Below are 25841 nucleotides of genomic sequence, written 5' to 3'. Positions count from 1 at the left end.
ATACATATAGTTTTTTTTATTTAGTACACTTTCTAACTAAAGTAACAAACTTATAAATTTGCGTAAAAAAATAATAAAAATAATTATTAAAAATAATAAAAACAAATTAACTAATTTTACTTATTATTTAAACTTTGGATAATTACGAGAAAATAAAATCCTCAAGTTAATTATTTAAATAAATGTGAGTTTTAATTTAACTACTTAATAATAATAATAATAATTAAACAAAATAATTTATAATACTTAACTATGTCACAGTCTTTGCTTTAAATAGTTGATAATTTTTTTTTCTTTTAAACATTAAAATAAGTAAATAAATAAATACAGAGTAGAGGTATCGTTTTTGGTCACTTTACGGTCAGTTTTGGACACTTGAAAAATTTAAATAAAATAATTTGCAAAAGATGTAATAACATAATTAACTTTATAAATATGTTTAAAGATTCTCTTACTCCACTATTGAAATGGAAATTTTATTTTACACTTTCATTAATGGAAATAAAGTATTAAATGTCCAAAAATGGGGCCGTGACCACAAATGGTACCTCTACCCTATTCATATTTTATCAATCGAGATCAATAGCGATATGTTGAATATCTTTTTCCATTTTAATAATATCCTCTTCGTTATCTGATAAACAAGCTTTTATTTCTTGATCAGTAACATCGACAATATCCTCCATTATCATTTGTGGCACTGATTTATCAATGGTTTCAAAATCATTTTGAGTAATGCTGCAAACACCCATTATTAGTGGTGTTTTTGAGCGTTCATCGTCCACAGGATCATCACTAGGAATATTAATAACCGATAATAATTTTTTATCATCAACAACAACATCATCATCAACTATTGCTGAATTAGCAGCAATAGCAAAACAATCTAATTCTTCATCAATTGACGACTGTGTGTATTTAAATTGTTCTTCTTCAATTTTGTCTTGCGTTGAAGGAACACCAGAAGAAAATCCATCAGATTTATTATTATCATCATCATCTTCATCATTATCTTCTTTTTCTGTTTCAATATCAGCTTCTTTATCAGTCTCCTCATCTTCGCTATCAAGTGTTACTAATTCAATCTCCTTTCTCTGATGATTAAACTCATCAACAACTTTATCATCAATACTTGTCGAGACATCATTTTCCAAGGGTATTAAATCATCAGGCTTTTTATTAGTATTTAAATTTTTATTTCCCTCCGCAGTATCTATTTCTGTTGAACTAGATACTTCATTTTCTAAATTCAATTGCTCTTCAACACTTATTTCATTTTCCGATTTATCAGATTTATTTAAATTGCTTTTGTCACTTGAACCATTATTATCTTCATCATCATCATCATCATCATCTTCATCGATTTCTATCATTTTTTCATTTGTTTGATGATCAGCAACTTGTTCATGAACTTGATCAGAATCATTAATCGTCTCCTTTATTTGATTCTCCGCATTTTTTCCTTCATTGTCTTCAACGTTATCAATTATTTTTTTTTCACCAACAATTTCTTCATCCGATTCAGTCAAAAGGACAAGCTCATTTTCTGGAATAATTGTTAATACTTGAGGACGTCTAGTTTCGGTTATTTTTTCTATTGAATTATTTTTATTGTCAGTTTTATCTTCTTCTTTTGAAATACTACTACCGGTATCTTGATTTTCACTTGACGTTTCTGATGATTCTGATAACTCATTTAAAGTAGCAGCGATGTCACAATTTTTTTCAGTTGATACTGGAGTTGCAACTTCAATATCATTAGCTGGAGTAATGTTATCAGTTTCTAATCGACGCATTGGTTTTTTAGGTGGTGAACACTGATGTGAACTATAATCGTGACTTAAACGTTTCTTCAATGGCAATCTATCATTAGCCATCTCTTTACTAGTTGCTGGTACTCTAGATGATTCATTGCTTGAAAGTATTTTAATGTCTGCACACTTGTTTTGTGAAGTTGGTGGTTTTGTAATAGTTGTTGGTAATGATTGTGATTGATTATCATCAACACTCATTATAATATCTTCACATAATTTAGATAAATGATCAATATTCGAATTCTGTGTTGAAGTTTGAGTTTCACTTGTTGAATTTTGAGCTTGAGTTGGTGGATTTTTATTTTCAACAATTGAATTTTCAACTTGAGCTATTGAATTAATGTTTTGAGCGATTAAATTTATAACTCCTGCACTTTGATTTACAACAGGTGGTGTTTGCACTATATATCCTGGAGGAATGATAAAAAGAATATTCGGAATAAATTGTTCTTTATTACCACCTGATTTAACATGAGCAATTTCTGTTTCTTTATTTGATATAATTTCATTACTATTATTTTGAACTGAAGATTGATTATCAATAACAGTAGATTTACTTTTAATCATTGATGCTTGAGTTTCACCAAGAGATTGCGATCTAATGTCAGGTTGACTATCAGTCATTGGAACTTGAACTTGATTACCAATAACTGAAGATGGAACATTATTATCAATAACTGGAACATGATTATCAGTAATTGGAAATTTATTACTGACAGCAGAAGCGTGTGTACTAACAGTTGTTTGATTATCAATCTTCATTGTTTGACTATCAATAACAGATTGTGATTCAACCACTGAAACTTGGCTACTGCCAAATGTTGTTGCTTGAGTTCTTATAACTGTAGCTTGTCTGTCAACTTTTTTATTTTTACTAATTGGTATTGAAATTTTATTTTCAATCGTAACATTTTGCACACTAACGACTTTAACTTTACTACCGTTATTTTTAGATAAATTATCAGCACCACCAGTTGGACTATTATTGATATTATTTTGTGTTAACAGATTGATACTTTCATCATGAGTATTGTTGACTCTTGATGATGTTACTGCTGGTGCTATTGCTGCGTTAGCTTGAGTTACACCAGTTTCCATTGTCGCTGTTATACTCTGACTGACAATAGTAGCAGACGGTTGACTCACTTGATATTGATTAACATTTGAATAGACAGTTTGTGCGTTTTGCGGTAAAACATGTGCACCTGTCATTTGTTGTCTGTATAAACTCATGTTTTGTGTATTTAAAATATTGTAATCTTGTGTCTGTTGAATATATATACTATGCTGATCACTAGATAAATATGGATAGTTATTTTTTGGGTAAAACTGATTATTTATATCAGTTTGAGTTTGATTACAATATGAATTATTGACTTGCTGATGATTAATTGTTTGATTTGATAAAGACGTTGAAGTTTGAGCTTGAGGTAAATTTTGTACTTGGGCAGAATTTGGAGAGTGTGTTGGAGCTTGTGCTCGAAGCGAAGCTAAAGTTTGAGTTGGAGCTTGCATTTGTAGAGGACCTTGAGCTCGAAATAAAGTTTGATTTTGTACTGGAGCTCGTAGTTGTATTCGCTGCGGAGCTTGCACTTGAACTAAAGCTTGATTTTGTACTGGAGCTTGTAATTGCATTTGTTGCTGAGCTTGTATTTGAACTAAAGCTTGATTTTGTACTGGAGCTTGTAGTTGCATTTGTTGCTGAGCTTGTATTTGAAGTAAAGCTTGATTTTGTACTGGAGCTTGTACTTGAACTAGAGCTTGATTTTGAATTTGAGTTTGCATTTGTGAGGGAGCATGTGCTCGAAATGAAATTTGATTTTGTGATGGAGTTTGCATTTGTAATTGAGCTTGAATTGAAGCTGGAGTTTGAATTAGAGGCCGAATTTGATTAGGAGATTGTGTCCGAAGTAAAGCTGCATTTTGAACTGGAGATGAAGATTGAATTTGAGATAATACTTGCCCAGACGCTGGTGATCTTACTGAAACAGGGGATTTAGATGCAGATCTAATTAGATTAACAGGAGAACATCCAGATACATTGATTGGCATCGATGGTTGATAGTGAGAAGTTGAAGACATTGGTGACGGATATCGTTGAGCATTTATAGACATTGAAGATTGATATGCCGGATGGTTATTTGTCGTAACACCGACAGCTGTATTACCAGATACTGTTCTTGTTTGATTACCCAGTAGATTTACGTCGATTGGGTAATTCATTGAAGTATTAGTTGCTGAATATTCACATGTACCTGTTATTGGATATACTGATGTATTTCCAATATTTGCTATTGGATATTCTGATACATTTCCAGTCACTGACGTTGAATAATCCGATGAATTTTCAGCTGTTGAAGAGTAAACTGTAGAGTTACTAAGCAATCCTAAAAAAAAAAAAAAAATATAAGAATTAGTCGGTGTTAAAAAATTCGTGGTCGAATAAAATATTTACCTTGTAGAGTTGGATTTCGTCGTCGGTGTTGTTGTAGTTGTTGCGACTGAGTTTGATATTGTTGCGCTTGTTGTTGTTGCGCTTGTTGTTGTTGCGATTGGGTTTGATTTTGTTGCAATTGTTGTTGCGACTGAATTTGGTATTGTTGCACTTGTTGTTGTTGCGACTGAATTTGATGTTGTTGCATTTGTTGTTGTGGGTGAGTTTGATGCTGTTGTGACTGCAAATTTCTAAATTTTTTAGTTCGTCGCTGTTGTTGTTGTTGAAATGACTGATTTTGGTATTGTTGGGGAGATTGTTGTTGAAATGACTGATTTTGATATTGTTGGGGAACTTGATGTTGTGGTTGAAATTGTTGTTGCAATGGCTGATTCACATATTGCCGCATCTGTTGTTGTTGTAATGGCTGATTTACGAATTGTTGTATTTGTTGATGTGGCTGTTGTGATTGTAAAATGTTATATAAATGTGTCGGTTGCTGTTGTATTTGACATTGTTGTCCTTGTTGTTGCAGTTGCATATTTTGATATTGTTGCGTTTGTTGATTTCTATATTGTTGAAATTGTTGCTGCTGTGGTATTTGATATTGCTGGGCTTGTTGCTGTCTTGGATTTTGTTGTTTTTGCAACAATAGCTGTCGTTGTAGTAATTGCTGTTCTTGTTTTTGCAATTGATATTGTAGTTGTTGTATCTCATACATTGACAAGTGCTGTATTGACTGCGACCGTTGTTGTTGTTGTTGTTGTTGTTGTTGTTGTTGTTGTTGCTGTTGTTGTTGCTGTTGTTGTTGATACAATTGCTGTAAATTCGGTAATATTTGATTATTTGTTTGCGTAACAGTTGATCTTGATGCATTAGAATATTGCACTGATTGGTCATACGAAGGTGGTGGTGGTGGTTGATTTACATTCGGAACACCTGGTAGAACGTTGATTTTATATAAATCGTATATGAGCGCTATGTGATCAGGTCTTATTTGTTTATTTACTTTTGCACTATAGTCAGCAACTACATCAATAATTGAACACTTATCAGATAAATGAATTTCAAAACTCAAGTGATTTAAAAGTTGAACAACTTCCGTAACGTGTTTTATCATGTCTCTCTTTACTTGTTGTGCATTTATATTTACTGGTGATGTTGATGGTTGGTTTCCCATCGAATGTAAAATATTATACTCATGTAAAGCTAACCTAGCATGTAGGATAATCGTATCTAATGTTAACGCTGTATTACTTGATATCACGTTTGTTGGTAATCTTGTATTGTTTATGGATGTTGATGCTGATACTGTTGTTATTGTTGCTGTCGTTGTCACTACTGAATTTGTTGATGCCGCAGTTGCTGTTGATGATAATGTTGTTGTTGGTGTTGCTGTTGATGATGATGATGATGTTGCTGTTGTTGTTATTGTTGTTGCTGTTGATGATGTTGTTGCTAATGTTAATGATGATGATGATGGTGAAGGTAATTGATTCATCTCATTTGAATTGTAAAACGTATTAGGGTATGATAATTCAGAAGAAATACGTAAATTATTATTACTAATTTTATTGGGTTGGTTACTTTTATTTTTTCTTTTATTGACTGTTTTTCGTGTAAATGGCACTTGAGGAGGAAGATAACTTCCAGCTGGATACTGACATCTTTGAGATTCTGTTATCGTTAAATTCTCTTGAGGTATCGGTAAATTCTGTTGAGGTGTCAGTATATTTGGTTGAGGTGCTGATATATTTTGTTGATTTATTGGTATTTCTGATGGCGCTGGAGTAAAACAATCTGATCTAGCACCAAGCTCTGTAGGTCTAAATGCTCGGATCCATGGCACTGAAGATGTTGACGTAGTTTCTGTCAGCTGACCAGCAACTGAGTCGATTAAATTATCTATTAGTTGATTTTGTTCCGTTGGGTTTTCTTCAGCTGCCACTGAATTATCTTCTTTTGATGTGCTCTCGACATCTGTACTGGCTACAGCTTCAGGTGATAGTATTTCTTGTTTTATATCAATTGAAACATTATCAAGCGCCAAGCCAATTTCATTTGACTCAGTTTCCACGTTGGGTTTACTGTTACTTTTATTGTTAGATGACTGTAATTTCAATGATGATTCTGACTGTACTGATGACTGTACTTGTTCTAATACATCTGGCTGTTTAGATGAAGCTGATGATTTCACTAGTTGTATGTTGTTGGGTAGTGATAAGTCTTGCTGTTGTTGATTCAATGAATTATAAGATTCAATAGATTCTTTACAAGTTGATTCGAATTCTTCTAAATCAACATCAATCATCTTGAGTATTTCGAGCAGATTGTTTTGATTTTCTACATCACATTGATTTTCAGATGTTATATTGTCAGTCACTTGTGCTGGAGTAGAAGAATCATCACAATTAGGCAAAGAGTCTTGATTGGTGTCATTAAGATTGGTAATCTCACTCACAACGTTGGTAATAATATTAATTACAGGTAAATTTAGTGTATCATTACCTAGTTTACAAGATTCATCTGCTTTATTACTTATAATATCAACATTTTTATCTTTATTTCCATCGCATGGAAGCGGTGATAAAGATGGTAAGCCTGGACTAGATACTACACGAATATTTTCAGGTGAATTTGTTATAGTGACATTTGATTTATGATTTGAGTTATTTTCACACGATATCCTAGATATTTTAATTGGACTACAATCAACGTTAGAAGTAGAACAAATTGCTGAGTTGTTACTATCATGTCTTTGGCGCAAACTTTTACGTTTACGCATATTAATTTGAAGGCTCTTGAAATAATTAGCCTCATCACGAGCTATTACTTCTAATTGTTTGAAAATACGACAAAATTTACTTTCATCAGCATCTGAATTATCACTTACTGAAAGATCATCTTTTGATTTCGATCTTCTTTCTTTAGTGTGTTGTCTAGAACTCGGTCTTCTTTCTTCCGATTGGCTTCTTTGACATCTTGTTCTTTTTTCCTTCGAATAGTCTCTTTTAGACCTCGACCCTCGTTCCTCGGAAAAACTTCTATCAGATCTCAAAATTCTCTCTCTCGAACGCTCTCGATCGGATCTAGTACTTCTATCTCTCGGACGATCTCTACTGAATCTACTATCCCTGTCACTGCAAGCTTGTAAAAATTTTTCTCTTATTTGCTCAGTATTAGTAGTTTTAGGTTTTTCATTAACTCCATATTTATTATATTTTCCAATACGTTTCAATAAATCATTTGTTCTTCTTTCCGATTGTCCACTTTTAGATCTCGACGAATGTCGATCACCTGAACTACCGCGTCTCGATCTTGACCTCCTCTCCACAGACTTTTCTCTACGTGACCTCATGTCTATGATTTCGTCGTCACGTATCGGCAAATCGGCTGGCGATGTATCACGTATTGAAATACCTGAATCAACAGAACGACGTGAATTTCTCACACGTGCTGCTTGCTCTGATTCAGCAATAAGTTTAACGTTTTCTTCTCGCTCATTTTCATCAATTGGTTCACCAAAACTAGCTTCAAGTTTACCACTTGTACGCACAAATTTTCTTTTTACCCAATATGAAACATCAGATAGATTACTTGTATAATATTCCTTTCGATCATAATTCGTTGGTGTTTCTATTATCAATCTCTTTCCAGCATCTATTATTATATCATTAATATTGTTATTATTATTAGTAGTATTATTATTAATATTTACTTGCGGCTTTTTAATATATGTTGCACTTGATTTAATTAATTTAAATTTTCCAGTAAATTTCTTGTTATTATCAACTTTAACTTTTTTTCTCAATCGTTTAAGTTTATCTTGAATTTCTTTATTTTTATTTTTAACTGTTGAATTATTAACTCGTGATATACGTCGCTTACCAATTACTTCTGGACTTGATGAATTTTTCTCAGGTGACATAGTTTTTTCTGACGATTCGGCATTAGTGAAATTGTTGTCGATTTTATCAGTTTCATTCAAATCTGATATATTGTGATTACTATTTTCATCATTATCATCATTATTATTATTAATGTAATTATTATTATTATTATTATTATTATTATTATTATTTTGAATTAAAAAATATTGTGACTCGTTTGTCGTTTTATCATGTGTTATTTTAACTTTTATTTTGAACTTAGAATTCAATGATTCTTTCAATGATACTGAGTTTTTTTCTACGTCAGGTACATTTTTTACTGATAAATCATCAACGCTAGATTTTTCATTGTGAGACCCACCAAATCGTTTCTTTTTCAAGTTAAAAACAAATTTTTTAGTTTTACAAGGCACATTTGGTGCTAATCCTACAGCTTCATCTAATAATTCTGGGCAATCAGTAATTGATTTATCATTTATATTTTTTTCTATAGGCTTAGTAACATCTATTGACTCAGTAAGATTTTTGGAAGTTTTAGTTAGATCTTCTGTCGTTTCATTTAAATTTTCTGTAGATTCATTTAAATTTTCTGGTTCACTAATATCTTCATAATTATCAAATACACTACTTAAACTTTCAGATATGTCTTGATCTAAAGATACTTCCGTACGTTCAGATTCATCTTCGATATCTTCAGAAGTTTCATTATTTGCCTTGCTAATTTTTTCATTTTTACTGCTATTCGGTCTGTAAGAATAAAAAAAAACTGCATGTTATTTAATATTCATTAGTGTATATTGCTCGAATAATTTATTATTGGACATATAAATGTACATTTTTTTCAATAAAATATTTATTGTTATGTAGTATTATTTTTTTTTATCTGTGCATGTGGATAGGGACTATTGTTTCGAAGAATATTTAATAAAAAAGTTTATTTTAATACTATATGCGACGTTCATAAAAAAAAAACTTATTCTGAAAATGAAATTAGTTGTTAACTGTTTAAAAATGTATTAAGTTAGTTGATCAATAATCAGCGAACTTATAAGTTAATACAGTAACTTTTTGCGGAAGAAAAGTTCAATTAATTTTATTGTTGTGATATAGAACATAAAAATTTGTTGTTAACTTTTTTAATTGTTTGTGTAAACATGGAAAGAATTTTTTGATAAAATTTACTCAGTAATTTCGAGTAATTCTGGTAAAAATTGGTATTTTTTGTTTAAATGTTAACGTTGCTAGACTATGTTTTACTCTATTATTGAGTAATTTTTTAACAGCAGATAAAGTGGTATAATTATATGATTTCATACCTTGTTTAAGTCCTATATTTAATCAATTATTGTGAATGTCTCATTTTAATCTATTAATTTTTACTTCATGCGATTAATTTTTACTCCCCAATATACCATTCTTTTAAATCCATTAATTTTATGATGAAAAACTGCTTGTAACTCGAAAAAATTTTCTTATCTATGCAAGTAATTTTTACTCTAAACTGCAGAGTAATATTTCAGTAGTATCCGTTAATCTTTGGTTAATATCGGCTTCAATTAAATGTCTTTTATTTTGCTCGCAACAACTTACATGTTACGCACACAAACGTAGGCTTGGAAAAAAGAGGATCTCTGTATCTCTCTATAAGTTAATATTTATTTTAAAATTAAAAAAAAATTTGTATCTTTCCTTTTCCAACACAATACGAGTAATTTTTTTTTATTCTTTTTCAAAATATTTGGGGCATTCCATGCCAAATCACCGAGTTTTTTTTTCGACCCCTTTCGATTTGGCTAAAAATTTGGTATTATTTTCTACCCTACCAATAACATTTTTCTGAATTTAAGATTTTTTTACCCAACCCAAAAAAAGTTACGAATTTAAAAAAAAACGCTCTTTTTTTTCAAATTGCTATAACTTTGACACAAATTGACCTTTTGGCACTTTTTTTTGTTTGTTTATTCTTGTTTTTAAATGTAGTTTTTAGAAAAAAATTCAAAAAAATTTTCAGAAGTACAGAACAATAAAATATTTTAGTTTTTTCAAGAAAACCGTCATTTTTTCGAAGTTCGACACTTTGGATTTTCAATTTTTTTGTCTCAAAAAAAACTTCAACTAAAACCGTATTTAACCCCACTATTCCCATTTTGTGCCCACTTATTCTTCTAATTTTTTTTTTTTCGATTGAAAAAAAAAAAGTTTTTTCAAATTTTGCTTATTTTCTTAAACTTTGCACTAAAACGATTTTGGTTGGCTTTTATAACCTCAAAAGTAAAAAAAAATTAAACTATAAAAAACATAAACTGTATTAATAAAAGTAAAATTATTTTTGTTAACTTCAAATATTTTTTTTAGGTAAAGTGTTCTCAATTTTTTAATTCTTTTTTTAGTTTTGTCTTTTTCCGCGAAATAGTTGCTTTAAAAACTTTTTTATTTAACGAATTTTTTACCAACTGTTCGTATTGTCAATAGTGTTATGTGCATGGGTAATCACAGATCATCATTGATTTCATTAAATCTCTGTCTTCTGACGTTTGTAAAATCTTTTTTTTCTCAGACGGCGCGCCTCAACAATATAAGAATTTTAAACATTTTGTTAATTTATCTCATTATAAGGGAGATTTTGCAATAACAGTCGAGTGGAATTTCTTCGCTACGGCACACGGCAAAGGGCCATGTGATGGGATAGGTGGAACCTTAAAACGAATGGCCGCACGTGCTAGTCTACAGTTGCCACCTCATCTACAGATATTAACACCGATACAATTATTTGAGTGGTGCTTAATTAACTTACCAAATATAAATATTAAGTTCTCAAAAATTGAAGAGTATAATTCCATGAAAGAACAATTGAAAGAACGTTTCAAAAGTGCTAAACCGATACCAACAACACAAAAAATTCATCAAATCACACCGTTATTGAATTCTGTTATGGAGGTAAACTCCTTTTCTTCATCACAAAAGTCCAAACAACACCGTGTGATCAAGAAACCGAGGAAACAATCGCTGAATCAACGCAAGTAATTAGAATATTGAGGTTGTATAAATTATAAAACACTATACTTAAATAAAATAATTTTACTTTTATTAATACAGTTTATGTTTTTTTTAGTTTAATTTTTTTTTACTTTTGAGGTTATAAAAGCCAACCAAAATCGTTTTAGTGCAAAGTTTAAGAAAATAAGCAAAATTTGAAAAAACTTTTTTTTTTCAATCGAAAAAAAAAAATTAGAAGAATAAGTGGGCACAAAATGGGAATAGTGGGGTTAAATACGGTTTTAGTTGAAGTTTTTTTTGAGACAAAAAAATTGAAAATCCAAAGTGTCGAACTTCGAAAAAATGACGGTTTTCTTGAAAAAACTAAAATATTTTATTGTTCTTTACTTCTGAAAATTTTTTTGAATTTTTTTCTAAAAACTACATTCAAAAACAAGAATAAACAAAAAAAAAAGTGCCAAAAGGTCAATTTGTGCCAAAGTTATAGCAATTTAAAAAAAAAGGGCGTTTTTTTTTAAATTCGTAACTTTTTTTGGGTTGGGTAAAAAAATCTTAAAAAATTCAGAAAAATGTTATTGGTAGGGTAGAAAATAATACCAAATTTTTAGCCAAATCGAAAGGGGTCGAAAAAAAAAACTCGGTGATTTGGCATGGAATGCCCCATTTATTTTGAGTCATATTCTAAGGCAATGAGATGATTTTCAGATTTTTTATAGAATTTTCAGCCTATTAATTGTAATTTATATTGTAATTTAATATAAATTTTATAAATTGGATCATCAATTTTTTTATCATAACCTACGAGTAGAAATTGAATTAGAGAGAATTTATTTAGACAGCCGCTAGGTGTAATTTTCACTCGTAATTGTGAGTAAAAATTGATCTGTTCGATTTTTACTCATTAAAAGAGTAAAATTCCGTAACTCAAAAGTAAAAAGTCGTAATGGCCCAAGAGTACTCGATTTAGAGTAATTTTTAGAATAAATAACATGGCAATATTCATACGAAAATTCTTTCCGTGCAGGAAATAAAATAGACCAATTAATTAATTAAGAATTTTAGTGGTATAGTCAATAACTTATTAGTAACAATAATTTATTACCAATTAGTCTGAATATTCATGGACATAAAATGTACCTGGAGACCGGAACGTTTTTCGCGGAAGGGAAATAGAAGGACGAAATGAAAAGTAAAAAATCTACTGGGTCTAGATTTCTGAAATGTTTTGTATTGGTACTAATACTAGTATGTCCGCCGAAAACTGCAGCCATCCTCTATTACCCCTTAAGTCACCTTTAAACAGTATTGCATAAATTTTTTTCATTTGTTGCGCGAAAAACTTTCTGATCTTCAAGTACATGACATAAATGAGTTGAAAGTTATAAATAGTAAAATATGTATCATAAATTAGGCACGTTAAAATATTGTCTTATTGATTTTGTAGACAAAACACAAAAAAACGATTGAATACATCTCCACATGATAAATAAAATATTATTTTCATGTCAAAATAGTATATTGTGTAACAAGGGATGAAACAAGGTGGTTTCAAAAGAGGGTAAGGTTGATTGTTCGAGTCATGGTGAGGACCGACATCACACTAATGGTGAAATCATATTTTATCCTACGCCGCGCATTATACTTTTTATATTACCTGCATTGAAACTTGAAGTTGGGATGCCTGGAGCGAATCCAAACCAGATAATTTACGACCAATAGCAAGTGTATGAATTAAACTTTCAATTTAGCTGGTTAGTTTTGAGGTTTACAATAAACAAACTTGAGTGTCGCAGGGCGAAAATTCAGTCCGGAACAAATTAGGTGGGTAGAAATTTCTATAGTTTATTGCCCTTGAAAAGAAATCGACGATCTTTAACCTGCTAAATTGCATTGGTCTGACATTGGCTTGTTTCGACTTTCGACTGTCTGAACAGGCATTGAACTCGTAGTTTTAATAGAGGTGATATATTGATATATTTAAACAAAAATAATTATTACAATTATCATTAAGAAATCAACTACAGGTAGAAATAATAAATAATAAAGTTTATGTACAAATATTAATATTTCGCATGAAATTACAAGTAGATTAAATCCACATTAGATGTTTGTATGTTTCCGGACTAATATTTAATGGAGATTCAGTTTTTCTGTTGCTTTTGAAGTTTTCCTCATATTGTCATGATAATTTTCTCTTCATTAAAATTTCTAATTACTCATTATTTAAATTTCATAAAATTTTTGTCATGTTTGAAAAACAATTATAGTAAATTGAAAATTAAATAAAATTATAGCAAAAGTACTCAATATAATTAATGAATGAAATATTTTCTTAACTTTTCGTCCATCGCGTATCCTTTGCCGAACATCATTAGTCGCTCGGTGAGAATCGCCGCAATTTTACGATTCATTCGCATTAATATTAATTTAGAAAAAAAAAAAAATTAAAGCAACTAAAATTATAGAAAGTTTTTATATCGAATCGTAAGACATTAATACACGAATTGCTGAATCGGTTTAGGAAAGTAATGGTTGATTTTTCTAAATTTACACAGAAAAAAAGGATTTCTTAGTGCAAGAAATTTTTATTTGTCCCAAAAAAATTTTTACTTGCCTCAAGAAATTTTTTGAATTATGAAATTGAAAACTTAAAATTTCTTGGAGCGAAAATAAATTTTTTTAGAGCAAGAAAAAATTTTTTGAACCGAGAAAATTTTTCTTGTCTCAAGAAAATTTTTGTTTTCAATTTATAATACAAAAAATTTCTTGCGCCAAGATATTATTTTTTTCTGTGTATCATTAAAAAAAAAAGGCGCGGATTCCCTGATATCGCGACGGACGAAAGGTTAATAAGCACGAAGAAAATTGTTTATTGATGTAACAGCAGATGAAATAGAGCTTTATAAATATATATATTTTGTTTTGGGCGTTCGACCGGTGCTGCATCCTGACGGCTTTTTTGCACACCTCTTTTTTCATTTTTTTCTATTTGGTGAAATGACTCATATATAGAAAAAAAATATTGAGTCCCCGTTTTGCGTTTGAGGCATACAATTTGAGGAGATCAAAATGAGGTTTGCAAAAATATCCATCAGAGGTAGCACCAATGGAAAAAACAAATATATAGTGGGTTATTCAGAAAAATTTAGCCTCGGTCATTACTTTTTAATTAATTATAAAAAAAAAAAAACGATAAAGATTACGATAGTGAAAATCGAAAGGGATCAACTAGATAAAAATCTAAAGATAATAAAAAAAATAAATAAAACAAGTTAATCCACACTGAAAAAAAATTTGCTATCTTATAAAAAGTCAGTATTACGCAGTTATTTGTTAAGATAACAAATACATCTTGGTCAAAGCAACGAAGTAACATTTGTTATGGTAAGTAAAGTGAAGTTGTTATAACAAAAGACATGCGTTGAGCTAAATATTAAATAAGGTTTTATAAAGATTTCTTGACTCGAGAAAATTTTACTTTACCTAAGATATTGTCGCTTCTCGATATATTCTCTTGAGTCAAGAAAATCACTTCTTCAAGGCGCCCGCCTTTAACTATACTTAGACATATTGGTATATTTTTCAAAATAAATAGCGTTTAATATTTTAGCTATCATTTACAAATGCAATTTATGTCAAAAATCCAAAACTCGCGATAAATTCTTAATGATATTGTTCACCTAATTAAAGCACAAAATTCTAGGCGTATTCGAAAAATTTTTCCTCACCACATCATTTGTTACAACAGCAACTTCACTTTACCTACCACAACAAATGTCACTTCGTTGCGTTAACCAAGATAGTTTTGCTATGATAACAAATAGCTGCGTAATCCTGACTTTTGTTATTATATCAATAGTAGATTACATACTTAGGCCAGTAAAATAAGAAAAGTCTCAGATCACATGTAATTGTTGGCCGAGGTGAAGCCGAGGTCAACAAACATGTGATCTGAGACTTTTCTTACTTTACTGCCTTAGGTGTGTAATATACTATTTTTTTCAGTGCAGTGAATGGCTCGTGAGATGTCGTGTTTACATCCGAACGTTCCAATAAACAGACCAATTGACGTCCAAATAAAATTTTTTTTCGATTAACTTTTTTTAAATAATATACTCAACAAGAAAAATTTAAATTATATTGAAATTGTTTATCGGAATGTCCTCTTGACATCGGTGCATTTTTTTTTCTTATTCAAGTGCTACATAAAACTAATGGGAGATGATGTAAGTTGACGACAACTCGGCTTTTAAGTTTGGCGGCAGTAGAACATTACCTCTCCGCTTCGCGTGCAAGGTGTACAATATTAAATAGGGTTATCTGCCAGAATCTTTGTGGATACCGCCAAGCAGTATGGGCCTGATGCTCATACTGACATTAGGCATGTTCGGCCGAACTAAGTCCTGAGAAAATTTACTAAAGACTTAGTAAGATTTGTTATAGTAAATATGCTTTTTCTATTGGGAAATTTAGAATTCTGATACGCCAGCTGGCGGCTAAAGCTATAACTACTCTAAAATTATTGTGTTTCTATGAATTAAAAAATTGTTTTCGTTTAATTAAAAAAAAGTTTTCAATTTATAAACATGGAATTTCCATCAAAACAAGTAAAAGTAACATATATTGTTTGTATGGTTGTAAAAGTCGTGCTTCTAAAAATAGCAGTGTTTATTTTTTCATGTTCCTCGAAAATTGCAAACGTGGTTACTTTGAAAAATTAAATGGATCAAGAAGAAAAGTTTGACCGTTTTGATGCTTGCTGGTATAAATAAAACAGTTTAGCTACCACGTGCTCACATGAACCATCAAACCAACTTAACAAGAAAAACTCATATCCACGATCCTTCCACCTTTGAGAACTTAATCATTCATTTTATCCAGATCATCTCAAATACTTGATGATTGAAGACAAAAAGTAATAATTTTTAAACAATTACCGTCCTCCCTAACCTTACCAAAGTTCAACAAGTGTCCGTGATTAATTATATTTTCATCGCCGGTAAAATGTTTACTTTGAGGTGTTACTCTAAGAAATTGACAAATGTCTTGAATTGAAACACGCATTATTTACTGTAATAATCTTTAACACTTATAATAATTTAAATAAAATATCAAAACATAAATGAGCTAGTTGATTTTACGTAGTAAACATTCAGAGCAGCCTACTTTGAGTAGTTTATTTTTTGTTTAATAATTATTATTGTTTAATAATAATAATTAACTGTCAATAAAAAAAAACGTATTAATTTTTGTATGTCTGTGATTTTCAGTGTTACTTTTATGATTAAAATAGAGGTTATGGTAGTAGTTTTCCCTTCTTACTCTAGCTGTACATTTTTTTCTTTGATATTATTTCCAAGAAGCAACCGGGAATTTATAAAATTTACAATCGTTCTTCCTGCTCGTATGTTTGCAGTCAAAATCGCAGCAACCACGATAGCTCATTTTAGTTTTTAATTGAAAAAAAAAATTTCAATTAACACGTGTATTTAATACGCCAAAACAATAAAATATCCTCCTTAAGTACCGAAATTATCCGTAGCTCACGTTGGCATCGATTTAGTTTCACCTGCAATAACTTTGCAGGGAGCGAATCCGAATTTCGATTAATAACACGAAATCATTCAATCCACTTTATTCATTTAAGCATTCTTGTTAATTTTTCAATAATTTAAGCCAAATAAGCGATTTAAAAGAAAATTCTTTAAAAAAAATCACGAAAAATTTTTTTATAAAAATAACCTAGATATCCAAATAATTTTAAATGAAATACTTTTCAGAGTTGATTTTTAAGAAGAAAACGTACTTTTGGTTATTTAAGATTTCTTATTTATATGATAAATCAGTGACATTTAAAGATAAATAAATAGAAAAACTAAAAAGTAGTAATAGTTTTGTATAATAAAATAGTAAAATAATTTTCATTTTCAACTTTCTTTGACGTTATATGAAACCAAACTTAAATTGATTGTCTGTAATTAAAATTTTGATTCAATTCTATAAAAAAGACAAATTTTTTGTTGATCCATATTCAATTTCTATTTAAATAAAAAATTTCCCATATGTAAGAAGATTCAAAATTTTTTAATTTTGAACAGAGGATACTTAAAAAAAACTACCGCCCCTTTGCCCAAATATTTATATACCCTCTGTTGCAATTGTAAATTTTTTAATTCTTTAAGCAAAGAAAAAAAAAAATTTTTTTATTATCGGAGACCTCATCATAAAATTTTCGTATAATCCGCTTAAAATACCCAAAGATAATATTTTTTTAAGGTAAAACTAAATAAACAGGATTATATTGCCCTATGACCTTGAAAATTTCCTTTATTTTCAAAGATTAAAAAAAAAGTACAAATTACCACAACTTGATAAAAAAAAAACCGTATTACTCAAAATAACTAAAACACTTAAAATTCTATGAAAATAATCAAATATGAATTTACAATTACGATCTACCTTTTTGACCGTTCAAGATCCAAAGTACTTGTGTCATTGAAATTTTCCAAATTGTCTATTAAAATTTTTTCTTTCGCTGCAATATTTAGTTCAATTATTTTAGTTCTTTCTCCACTCACAACAATGTTTTCTTTAGCACTTGTTTTAAATAATGTAATTTTAATTTGAGTTCGTGATTTTAAAAACGAATAATAACTATCACAATTCACAGTATCATCATATTTAGGTACTATTTTTAATAATAATTCAAGGCACTCTCTCATACACTGACGTATTTTTCGTGGATCCATTGACCACGGTATGTCTTTGAAACTTGTACGTTTAATTGGCAATAATGTTATTTTTTTAAATCTTTTTTTATATTCAATATCACTATGAAATTCAATAACTTTTAATTTAAAATCCTTACTGTCAATTGACGGTTTTATGTCAATTGTTTCAGTTTTTATTTTTTCATCACCAATTTTTAAAAATTTTTTATTATCGTCATCATCATCATTGACTATTTCATTGCTATTAATTATAATGTTGTCACTATTGTTGTCATTTTTATTATCTTTATTTTCATTTTTAAAATCATTTGAAATACCAGTATAAAATACTGCGTCATAATTATTTGGATAAGACATTTTTATTAACTAAATTTTAATTATGCATTTAAAATTTTATTTATTAAAATTAAAATTAAATAAATAACACTAAATTAATTTTAAAAAGTTTAATTTATTAACAATTAAGATAAATCAGTTCACTGGATCACAGTTTATTGCAATAAATAATAATTAACTCATAGTGATATAATACTTCAGGTAGACGTAGTTAACATCTCCGGCACTAAATGCCAACTGAGTATTTCAAATACATCGTAGGTTTAAGAAAATGAAGAATGTAGGAGAGAGGCTTAAATCTCTTGGAGGGGGTTGTAGATTCTTTTACCGTGATCTAGACCCTCGGTTACTTAACTATAGACTTTAACGCTTTATATATATATTCATTCGTAGCTTAGAAGCACATGTTTGTTGTTAAGTGGTGGGGAATTCCAACAAACGAAGCTTTATATACACGGAACATAATAATAATAATGATGAGTTTAATAATAACAATAGTAATACTAATAATAATAATAACAATAACAATAATAATGAGAAAAAAGATGAAAACTAAAGACTCAGATACGAAACAAACGACTTTTATTTATTCCCCCTCCAAGAGTCACATGCGCAGCATAGAAACCTTGTGGTTGGTCTGTTACTTTTTTTTTTTTCCTACACTGTTTTCTTTACCTGGTTCTATTGTTTTACTGGGTATTGAAGCTTAACCCCCACTATGACGATCTCAAGAAACCTACAGGTACTAGTAATGTGTATAGAAGGAATTGTTTCCAAGGATTAATATGCCCCTAGAATTTTAAATATTATGATTTTGAATTTAAAAAATGCCGAAAGATAAAATTCTAAGAGAATAAATGCGATCCTGTTATTCAATACAAGGTCATAAAATTCTCGGGATAAATTTTATTTATAGACGTATTGGTTAATTTTTTTTTTCTTCTAAGTTATGAGTTAGTTTTTTTTTCATCCTCTTTCTTCGACCCTTCATTTTTTTTTCTAGTACTCAATTTACAATCTTAGAAAAAATTTTGTGAGGAATTTTTTTTTTTTTATATTTTATATACTTTATTTTTTTGAATTTCATGCCATGAAAATTGAAAAAAATTTTGTGATCATAAAGCGCTATCTAATGCTTCGCAATAAAAGAGTCTGGCAATAAAGCGAAATGATCAATTTGAGGCCAATTTTTGAAAATCGAATCCGTGATATAAAAACTGAGCTTTCGAAAAAATTTTAAATTGACTAAAAATTAATTTTTAAAACTCAAGAAATCTCATTAAATGGCGAAAGATTTGCACTAATCGATTAATTCACTTAAAAGGTTTCTTCGTCAAAATTTTAAAAGTTATAATAACAAATTTCCCTCTATCTCTATGATTTTTATTCTTAAGGTGTGATTAATCAAAAAAATTACATCACTTCCTTGTCTTGATAAACTTTTTTGTTTACCAGAATAATTATTTCATTCGGTCAATCAGTTTAAAATATATCGTTAACAATAAATTTAAAGGTTAGGTTTTGTTTTTTTTTTTTTTGTTTTTCAGTTATAATCGAGTAATGTGAAGCCGCGCGCATACTGTGATACTTTATATACATCTAACGCGCAGTATGCAGAAGAGTCACTTGAGGAAGTTCGAGCGGAACTAACGAGTCGAAGTAGTGTGAAATTTTTTTTTAGTTTTTGTAATTACTAGTGACTATTAAAATTTATAATTTAATTTATAAAAATATAACAAGGTTATAAATTAATAATTAATTTCTATATAATTAGAAAAACTTGTGATATCTTGATAAAAAGATGTGGCAGCTATGAAATTTATATATTTTGCATGCTATATTATATTATATTTATCTTATGTATTTCCTGTTAATCAATTGAACTCACTTTGACGTAAAACAATATATATATATATATATATATATATATATATATATATATATATATATATATATATATATATATATATATATATTAGGGTGTTTCAAAAAAAACCAACAATTTTTTTTTTTTTTTTATGGTGTACAAAAATTGAAAGTATAACTAAAAATGAAAATTTTAGCACCAATCTGGGCTCTTAATAATGATATTAAGGTTTGCCTCAATCCATTTTTCTATTTTTCGTTTAAATAACATGGGAAAAAAAATTTTTTTTTTTTAGAATTTTCTAGCTCCCAAACTAATTAACGGATTTTTATGCACAATAGATTTTTTTGTAGGAAATTGAACGCTCTACAAAAAAAGTCTCTTATCATTTTTTGATAAATCCCACTGTTCAAAAGTTATGTAAGCCTTAAGTCAAATTTATAGTAAATTTTGAAATTTTTGTACTTTTCCGGCGAAACTATCACTCTTATCAAAAATTGTCATTAGAAGTCTTTTTAGATAATTTTATACCTTACAAATTATTATCAATAAAGTTTTTCGAAATTTCGCATTGTTCACAAGTTATTCTCATTTCCATGTCAAGCTCTTAAAATCAATCAGAAATCTATTTTTTTAAGAACTTAACATTGAAATGGGAATAACTTGTGAACAATGCGAAATTTCGAAAAACTTTATTGATAATAATTTGTAAGGTATAAAATTATCTAAAAAGACTTCTAATGACAATTTTTGATAAGAGTGATAGTTTCGCCGGAAAAGTACAAAAATTTCAAAATTTACTATAAATTTGACTTAAGGCTTACATAACTTTTGAACAGTGGGATTTATCAAAAAATGATAAGAGACTTTTTTTGTAGAGCGTTCAATTTCCTACAAAAAAATCTATTGTGCATAAAAATCCGTTAATTAGTTTGGGAGCTAGAAAATTCTAAAAAAAAAAAATTTTTTTCCCCATGTTATTCAAATGGAAAATGGAAAAATGGATTGAGGCAAACCTTAATATCATTATTAAGAGCCCGGATTGGTGCCAAAATTTGTATTTTTAGTTATACTTTCAATTTTTGCACACCATAGAAAAAAAAAAAATTGTTGGTTTTTTTTGAAACACCCTAATATATATATGCGTATTATTTCATGTAAAATTTAGCTCAAGTGATTATCGGGGCTATATATTTATATTTATATTTATATTTATATTTTTTTTTCTATCGACTGCCCATGCAATATTTCCAGCATTTTCCGTCATGTGTGTCGGACTTTAAGAGGGGGGTTCGGGCTAAATCGTGAAAAAAACGCTTTTTTTATGAATTTTTTTTAGGCATATGGATTGAGTACAGTCCGTGAGCACTGCTATTTAAAAACTACATTACCAATTTATTTCAAACTTGGTACACACTTTCTACGTATAAAATACCTCCCCCCAACGTTGAGTTTTAGAATTTTTTTTTACATCAAGGGGGTTTTCCAGCTCCAAAACAGCGCAAATTTTTAAAAATAGCAGTTTTTACTTTAAATCGCTATTGAAAAATGAAAAAATGAAAAAAAAAAAAATAATCAGGGAACGTTGGGGGGAGGTTTTAATAATGCTTCGACTAAATTTCAATGGTTTTTTATTTCAGATAATTTCCAGCTGAGATACATTGCTCACCGCAAATCATCTTTTTTTAAAGACGTTCTGGAAAAAGCTCCGTCACCGGCTTGTTTGCCGATACTTTTACATGAAAAAATTACCTAATGTTGTTGAATATATATTTAATAATGTTCAAAAGTTTTTAATAAATTAGCTCAATCCATACGCCTAAACAAATTTATAAAAAAAGCGTTTTTTTCACGATTTAGCCTGACCCCCCCCCCCCCCTCTCAATAAACGAAGGTGGAAAGAAAAAAATTTAACATGAATTATTTAAATAATTGGAAAGGTAAAAAAGTATTGTAAACCTATTATAACAAAGTATAAGTATGTTATATGTTAAATGTTATTATTCTTGATTTTTGTATCTTTAAAAGTGGTAATTTAATGGTGAAAAAGTAGAATAAGTCATAATCAACCCTCTTCTACCATAAAAACCTGTGTATTAGAAGGTTCAAAAACGTTATTTTTAAAAGCAAGAAACTGGGCGATGAATCATATTTAGATTTGGAGAAGCTGAGTATGTAAAATATCTTTTGTGACAACTACCGAATTTGAAATCTCCACGTCGGAAAATCAATTTTCCCAATAGATTTGCTCAAAACTCCTTGACTCATCACTGACTTCGGAACCAGACTGTGCACAATCGATCAATCAGCTTTGGAGACAAGTCAAGAGTTTATTAAAAAATGTTTAAAATTTTGAAGACAGAAGTTAAATATTTTTTTTGTTAATATTTAAAAAATTTAATCTTTGCACTATTTTTATAAAATGTATTTCAAGTCCAAAGCATATAAGATTAAAAAGAAAATAAATTGTTAACTACAAGTCATTGTTTGTTAATAACTTTTGTAATTTTTAAGTAATACGAATCGTTTGTTTGTAATTTTTATTTTTTATGCTAAATAATGAAATATCTATAAAAATTTATTGCAAAAAAATTGTTTAATAGCTCACAATATTTAAATATTCAATGTTTTTGCTCATTAGGCATCTTGAGACCTGTCGCCACGGATGTCAGTAGCTACCCCTAGCCTGTGACAAGGTTCACCCCCACTAGAGAAGGGCGCGAAGGACGTCGAGGTAGATGAAGAAGAGGCATTCCGACGGGACCTTCCGAGAGGACCCAACGTGACGCCATCTAGCCATTCTTACCCTTCTCCTTGTTATATCACTTATTATTAACCGTCCGTATTATACGATTAGTTGTCGGGTCCAATAATGTTTAATTGTTAAATAAATATTTGGTTCTATCTACTAGCAAGTGAAATATATTAAAGTGCCTGTCTTATACTTCTTACTTTTTTGATATAAATTTATATGTTTAAAAAGTATTGATAGCGGCATTCGAAGCGTTTCAAGTTATTCCGACGATAAAAGTTTTGAAAAAATGTTTTTTTCAGATAACTTTTGTCATGTTTTATAGATCGATTCCAAAATTTATTTAGACCTAAAGCTCTAAAATCCGCATCGAATGCTACCTCAATCAACAAAATCGAATGATTTTTTGGAGAGATATCGCTAAGAAAAAAATTTAAAACAATTGTTTTTTCGAATAACATCAGAATTCTTGAACAATGCTGAAATATCGGTTGGTTAGTTCAAAAGATATCGGCGACGAAAAATTCGAAAAATAAGAGTTACTCTAATTTTTCTAATTGTTTTTATTTTTTAAATTTTTGTAGCACAGAGCAAGACATAACTTTTTTCGAGCTCAAAGGCCTCGAAAACAGCGGGAAGTTTAGGGGTTAGTCCGCAGGGTCAACGGTTTTCCAGATTTTTTTCACATAAGATTCGCTCGAACCCCCTTAAAAAAATCCAAGAGGTCCCGGGTAAAAAATTTTCAAGCCAAAATAATAATAAAATCTTTACTTAGCCAGAAAAAGGTCCAGGTAGTAAACGCAAAGCTGAAAACTAGCTAGGCTAAAAAATTTGGTTAACTTTGGACCTTTGACAATAAAATTCTATGGCTTCAGCGAGATTTTGACCAAATTTAGCCTTTTCAGTCAGATATTTTTACCCGGGGAAGCAGTCATTCTCACTTCACCCCTGTAGTAAAAATTTAATTGGACATCTTCCATGGTAACTATTACTATATATTTTGTAACCGTGCATCTGGTTGTTAATTTTTGAAATTTTTTTTGATGAGCCTAATTTACTTTAATAATTACTATATCTGAGGCGTTAATTTGCGAAAATGATAAATGATTTCTTAGATTTTTTTTTTTCAATTATTTTTGCTTTCGAGTTCTAATTTAGCAACTGTCTGAGTAGATTTTTGCTGATATGAAATATTATAAGTTAGTTTTAGTCAAAGAGCTGTTTACTAAGCACAATTCAACATGCTTTAAATTTTTTATACCAAGTAAACTATGGCTGAAGACTAAAATTGAATAAATTTACTGTAATTAATAACAATTGTATTACTTCAAAAGTTGAGTATTTTTTTTATCTCAAATTACAGTTTCTAAACTAACTTGATATAAAGAAATTTAATGTCATTGTTGTCATGGTTATATACTTAATAAATATAAAAAAAAAATATAACCTGGTTTATTTTCTAAATCCGTTTTTTTTTTTTTTTTTTTTTCATAGGTTAGTAAGTTATTAAAATTTTTTTTATTAGTCATAGAAGATCTTAGAGTGTAAACTAACCGTTGAAAATAGCGAGAACCATGAAATTTTATTTTTTTGGCAACCACAATTGGTTGAGACTCGAGTTGATCCAAACAACGATTTATTCTTCTACGAGATATTCCGATACGCTCAAGTTTTTTTTTTGCCTGAAACATTTAAGGATAAATGAAATGTATGGATTTATTTTTTACATATATATTAATAATCGCATTCTGATGAATGAGTTTGTAATGTCAAAAATTAATTTCATTTAATTTAAATAAATATATACATATAAAAATATGAACCCACTTGACGCATATATCGGTCGAAGGATACTTTTTTTTTAATAAAGTCAATAGTACGGTGCCAATAGTTCAATGAAATGTTAGGCATTTTGTTACGATTCATGACTGTTATTTAACGATGACTAATTGCAGGTAATGAGTTAATTTAATTTATGGAGATTCTGATTATTCACTTGCGTGATAAGTTGTCTCGGAAGCGAGAGCGTTCCATCCTCCATGACTTCATAACGTGTACTGAGTCATCACTCGATTTCTCACGGCGTCTTATAAATTGAAACAAAAAAAAAACATAATAAACAACTGTTAGTAGCGTCACCTATCTACTTATGATGCAATTAGATGTTTTTGATTACTTTGAAGAATTTTTTTTTTGTGCAATAAAATTAAACTTTTCAAGACTCTATTGAGCTGAAAATTTTTTAAGTATTTCAATAATTTTTAAACAACTCAATTTTTATGAAGTCAAAAAAATTATGACAGTATAGTTGGCGGACATCAGACAATTTTTTACATTTTAAAATAATAAAATAAAATTTTTTTAAGAAAAAAATTAAAAAAAGGGCATGCATTTTTTTTTATCAAATCAATTTAATTGTTTAATTTTTTTATATGTAATTCAAAAATTGTCTTGTGTCTGCTACATTTACACTCATAAAAAAATTTAATACTGAAGTTAGTCGACGTCTAGTAATTTTTAGATTTTTTTAAAAACGATAAATTATAAAAAAAAAAATATTTAAAAAAATTGCACCAATAGTTTTTTAAATTTTCTACTTGTGCATATTTTTAGATTTTTATTTTTGTAATTGATTTGTTGAAAAAAAAAATTTGAAAAATTTTAATTGTCTATTCTAACTTCAGGATCATCAAAAAAATTGATATTGAATTTTTAATAATCGGGTATTTAATTATTCTTACAATTTAATTAAACGGTCAGTAATAAGTGATTAGAAAAATATCTCGTAAGCTTAAGACTTATTTTGTTCACGATTATATTATCGTAAATAAAATATAAAAAAAAAAATTTGGAAATTTTAAAACTGCAAACTCGAAACGTCCATGTTGTAATTAAAGTAATTTATTAAAACATAAAAAAAGAATGCAAAGATTTTAATTTTTTATTTAATAATTTTTCATTCAATAAATCACCTGAAATTATTCAAACAATCTATTAAAAAAATATTTTTATTTTATTAA

At 29.0% G+C, this 25841-nt stretch overlaps 1 protein-coding gene across 2 annotated transcripts; it reads right to left on the bottom strand.

Moving 5' to 3' along the window:
• Positions 1–100: 100 nt before the first annotated feature.
• LOC130666088 (uncharacterized) lies at positions 101–24889 on the bottom strand. Of its 2 annotated transcripts, XM_057466752.1 has the most exons (4): positions 24649–24889; positions 24376–24503; positions 4270–8885; positions 101–4201 (listed from the first exon to the last, which is right to left on the bottom strand). In XM_057466752.1, exons 1-4 carry the CDS (start codon positions 24745–24747, stop codon positions 570–572), a joined length of 8475 nt encoding a protein of 2824 aa, XP_057322735.1. In that variant the 5' UTR covers positions 24748–24889; the 3' UTR covers positions 101–569. The 2 variants fall into 2 exon arrangements, with proteins under 2 accessions (XP_057322735.1, XP_057322734.1); XM_057466751.1 differs by lacking the exons at positions 24376–24503; positions 24649–24889 and adding an exon at positions 17595–18626.
• Positions 24890–25841: the final 952 nt, after the last annotated feature.

This window comes from Microplitis mediator, chromosome 3, assembly GCF_029852145.1.
Source record: "Microplitis mediator isolate UGA2020A chromosome 3, iyMicMedi2.1, whole genome shotgun sequence".
NCBI classification, from domain to species: Eukaryota; Metazoa; Arthropoda; class Insecta; order Hymenoptera; family Braconidae; genus Microplitis; species Microplitis mediator.
This window is presented reverse-complemented; position numbering and strand designations above follow the sequence as displayed.

Excerpts from the sequence above, each read along its gene's own strand:
- LOC130666088 (XM_057466751.1), bottom strand. The coding sequence starts at position 18,223 with ATGTCTTATCCAAATAATTATGACGCAGTATTTTATACTGGTATTTCA. Across the intron at positions 8,886-17,594 it reads GATCTTGAACGGTCAAAAAG|ACCGAATAGCAGTAAAAATG; the intron begins GTAGATCGTAAT and ends TTATTCTTACAG. Across the intron at positions 4,202-4,269 it reads ACGAAATCCAACTCTACAAG|GATTGCTTAGTAACTCTACA; the intron begins GTAAATATTTTA and ends TTTTTTTTTTAG.